This window comes from Anarrhichthys ocellatus, unplaced genomic scaffold, assembly GCF_004355925.1.
Source record: "Anarrhichthys ocellatus isolate YVR2014 unplaced genomic scaffold, GSC_Weel_1.0 scaffold6, whole genome shotgun sequence".
Classification (NCBI taxonomy): Eukaryota; Metazoa; Chordata; class Actinopteri; order Perciformes; family Anarhichadidae; genus Anarrhichthys; species Anarrhichthys ocellatus.
The window spans coordinates 8,741,176-8,745,592 of record NW_022280036.1 but is presented as its reverse complement, the minus strand read 5'-3'; the positions used below and the strand labels follow the sequence as shown (position 1 = coordinate 8,745,592).

Sequence of the window (4,417 nt, the reverse complement as noted above, 5' to 3'; positions counted from 1 at the left end):
GAGCGCAAGGAGTAGCAACAAACACGTCCGGTGGTGGCTTGCTCCCGGACTTCACAATAAAAGGTCATCCTCTTAAACGATAGATAATCCCCTTCAGTGGTATACCGTGAGCCTGTTGACCTCTGTGGTGCATGTGGAGCAACACATATCAGAACGTCCATACAGTTATTATCACCTGAACACAATTTGAAATAATCAATTTATCTAAATCTGGTTTGTTGCCAAGTCGGTTTTCACTTCCAAGGATTTGCTTTGGCATATTGGAGTATAACATAAACATGAGAGAAAATGAAAGAAACATAAATATAGAATACAAAAAAAATACCACAAGGATAAAATATGTACAATACATCAGAATTGAAATGAAAGAGCTGTGCGGTTTTCAGAAGTGATAGTTTTGAGCAGAAATGTGCATGATTGTCCAAGGAATGTGTAAAGGTTCACAGTACTAGGTATTAAAATAATATACAGAGATCCCAAAGATGTCCCAAAGTCCCAAAGATGTGTGTTAATGTTTTGCATGCAGACAGATGTGAATGTGTATATGTAACATCTTCAGCACCAGGTTCTATCAACTGATCTATCATGTTGTTCTTCATTGTTCATATTCTGAAACAGAATTTGATTTGTCTTAGAGATTTGTGGGCCCCTGAAGTCCTTAGACTCTGGGTCAGTTGCCTGTATTGGCTGAAATCCAGCCTGGCTGCATAAGAAACAACGAAAACAGCGAAAACAACGAAAACCTACCATATTCAGTGTGGCTCCAGTCAGTGGGGGTTCATTGTGACCTCTGGTAATATACATTTATTGCTGGGCTCCTCATGTATGGCTAACTTTAGATGAAGTGGAGAGACCTTCTTTGTCTTGCAGTTTGAGCTCATCACAACTAGCATAACGTTTGACCTCTTTGCTTGAAATAGAAAATCCATAATCTTCTTATAGTCATTATCAGAGAACTGCATGAATATACTCAAACATGTCGCACGTTTAATTGACATTTATTTTGAAATGTGTCTGTGCTTTGGAAATGCTGAAAGTAAAGTCGTGGAATATTGCCACGAGCTTCACGATTAAAGTGTGACCGCATGCGCTGTGTGCGTTCACGTCCGGGTTGGGGCATGAATCGCAAAATTTTAGTTTTTGTGAGTTGAGCGACTTGAAACCCAAGTATTTGTATCCACTTTACAGTTTTAACAAAGCACTAGTGAAGCTGCATGTGTCCTGTAATTACAGGGTCAAACTGACAAGGAAATTAAATGTAGTTGTCTGTTTTAGTCTGTCATAAACAATATAATGAAGTACTTGTATTACAATATAGTACCTAGATAATGTATACATCCAACACAATATAAACTACTATAACCTGGGGAAAGAACCCAAAAAACGTTGGATAAGCAGCAGAAAATTCCCTATTTTTACCAAAAATCAGCCCTGAAGTAGTGGGCGTGGCACATCACAGGTGAGTGGCAGGAGGATGACACCTCAAACACAGGAAGTTGAGAAAGGTGGGCTGTTTTTTTTCTCTCGGCATAAACACGACCACATTGTGTACGGAGTCCAAAAGGTAGGAAATAATAATGTTTTCTCTTTGGTTTTATTCATGAGCCCAGAACCAATTACTTTACATAAAAACACGCGGATGAACTTCGCAACAGGAGATAAATCCTGAGCGCTGCTATAAATTGCAGGCCTGTCACAAGAATGTGCGTTGGGCTCCCATGTTAAAACACAGCAATGTGCCAATGCAATCACGTAAACGTCCAATTTACTTTGCTGACATACTGCACCTCATATATATGATTAAATTCATACAGCCTACTTGAATTTCTGAGAGCCCCAAAATCATCACCACCGTTTCCCGACTACTCTACGAATGAAGAAACCTCTCTCTGTCTTGGGCCCTTCTCCTCGCTCAGCCTTCAATCTCCCTTAAACACTCACTCATGCATGCTGCTAAACTGTCCACAGTGGCAGTTACAGAGATAAAAGCCAACTGTTCACTTTTGTTTATGAGGGTGTGTAACAGGATTCATGTCCACAATCTTCTTTTGAAGGCAGAGGAAAATGCCAGAGAAAGTAAGAAACCACCAGAGGAGCGATGTGTATGATGAGTACAGGGGCAGGGACAGAGACTACTCCCACAATAGAGACCACCCATCATATGACGGCAGAGACCGCAACCAAAAGCCAAGAGACATGGACGCCACAGGCTCTGCTGGTGACAGGAGGGCCAAACAAAACAGACAGAGGGACATGACAACTGCCTCTCACCAGGACCACAAAGGACCCTCAAACCTGTAAGGGACCGCATGCTTTCTGTTCACATGTCCCCACACTCACTGTCATGTCCTCTACACACACTTTCACCATCTGTTGCAGAGTTATTTATTTGCATTTTTATGTAAAATGACATGTTTTGTCGTGATATTGTTTGTGGTATTGTCCTCGTAGGTCCAGAGAGACTCCGGCCTATCACTCTGAAGGGGAGTATTATGAACGACAACACAGACAAACTCTTTACAATCTCAGATACATCTTAACCAGCAGAGGCAAGTATATATATTTTAGAGTTCTTCTGCGAGGTGTTGGTTACAATCAAAGTGCATGCTCAGCAGCAATTTCTTTAATTAGTTTGGATGGCCCCCAAAATTTGTTTGAGAATATTAAATGCAATACACATTTATTAAGCGCAAACTAAAAAGTGGACATTAATTGAGACCAGCAACTTTTTGGCACTTTTGCTTTAAATAAAGATATTTTTGTCGATCAATACATTGACTCATCGTTTCAGCTCTATCTCACCGTGTTGCTATCCATTAATGTCAGTATTGTATTTCTCCCGTGTCTCTTAGGTATCTGCCAGCTCATGGAGCTGTTTTTGAATCTGCTTTTGGTCATCTGCGCCGGAGTGCCATACAGCAACAACGGGGGCTACCGTGACCTGGCCAGCCTCGGTGGAATCTACGCTTATCACTTTGGTGGAGCCAATGCCTTCACTGGAGCTGATGCAGTCAGGGTGAAGGAGCTGGACCAACTGTACCATCAGCTCAAGCGGCCTCCGTACGCCTTCGCCATGGCCTTCAGTGGGGTTTTAATGATCTACGCATGTGCCATGCTTGGCCTGGGGATTTTCAGGGTCCCTTACCGCTGGCCCCCTGTGCTGCTCGGGGAGGCCCTGCTGAACCTGCTGATCGGCCTGGGCTACATCCCTGCACTGGCCTTCTACTTTATCAAGCTGCAGGAGACCTACAATGATCCTATCTGTACGGAGAGAGAGCAGATGTACAAAAGCAAAGGGCACAAGGGCTTTGGTTGCCAGTTTCACGGTGCAGATATCGCAGGAGGTCTCTTTGGGGTGGTGGGGGTGTTTGTTTTCATCTTTGGTGCAGTGTTGGCTGTCAGAGCTTTCAGGTCAGTGCGGGAGCTAAAGAAGCAAAGGACAAATGAGGACAACAATTTATAAGACTTTTCTCTTTGGCACATTTGAACAAAAGTGAGATTGATTAGAAATCCCTGTGACAAGACAGCATGGGAGTTTTTTTTAATCATATAAGGTGTTATTATGTATTCACTATGGTTGAATGTGATTTTTATTTTTTTTAATCCATTTTTTATACTTCGAAGAAGTTTCTGGACTTGATTTTGTAGAATATTTGTTATTTCTACTACTTTTCCAGTTTACATACCTGTGTACTGTGTCTGTTACATCTTCTATAAACGTGTAGTTATAATAAACCACTCCAATATCAAGTATTTTTTATTACAAATTGTTCATTAATAAATTATAAGATAACCTCAGATTAAGAGGCAAATAGAGAAACAGTTTGATTGCCAGAAATACTACCAGATAATATTTTATTCATTTTTCTGAGAGGACTCAGTTGGGTAGCACAGACAAACAGAACTTGCAACAAAGAATATCAGACGTTGCCAGTTAGTTTAAGAATAAGATATGTGATATGTCTGATATGTCACCCAGGTGTGGTTTCATAGACCTAGATCTCTTTTTAGGTAAAATAATTTGTGGGAAGAGACCCTGGGGAAGACCCAGAACACGCTGGAGAGATTACATCTCCCAGCTGGCCTGGGAACGCCTCGGGATCCCCCAGAATGAGCTGGAACATGTTGCCGGTGAGAGGGAGGTCTGGGTCAGCCTGCTTGGCCTGCTGCCACCGCGACCCGACCCCGGATAAGCGGTGGAAAATGGATGGATGGATAATTTGTGTTCCAGATTTAAATCATTGTGCATTCCTTAGATCTGATCGTGGTCAGAGTGAAACTCAGTCTGTTGACAATTAACCCTGGCAGTTGGATCTTGATACAGAAGGTTGTTGTTATAGACTGAATCAACTGTTTCTCAAAACCAAATGTCTCAAGCTCTTGAAAGGATGTGAACTCGAAAACCTACGTGTCATCT

The 4,417-nt window shown here is 41.9% G+C and overlaps 1 protein-coding gene across 1 annotated transcript; it reads left to right on the top strand.

The window, feature by feature from the left end:
* Window positions 1–1,712: 1,712 nt before the first annotated feature.
* Window positions 1,713–3,750, top strand: marveld3 (MARVEL domain containing 3). Its single transcript, XM_031846838.1, has 3 exons — window positions 1,713–2,297; window positions 2,452–2,549; window positions 2,853–3,750. The coding sequence occupies exons 1-3, from the start codon at window positions 2,065–2,067 to the stop codon at window positions 3,461–3,463; spliced, it is 942 nt and encodes a 313-aa protein (XP_031702698.1). The 5' UTR covers window positions 1,713–2,064; the 3' UTR covers window positions 3,464–3,750.
* Window positions 3,751–4,417: the final 667 nt, after the last annotated feature.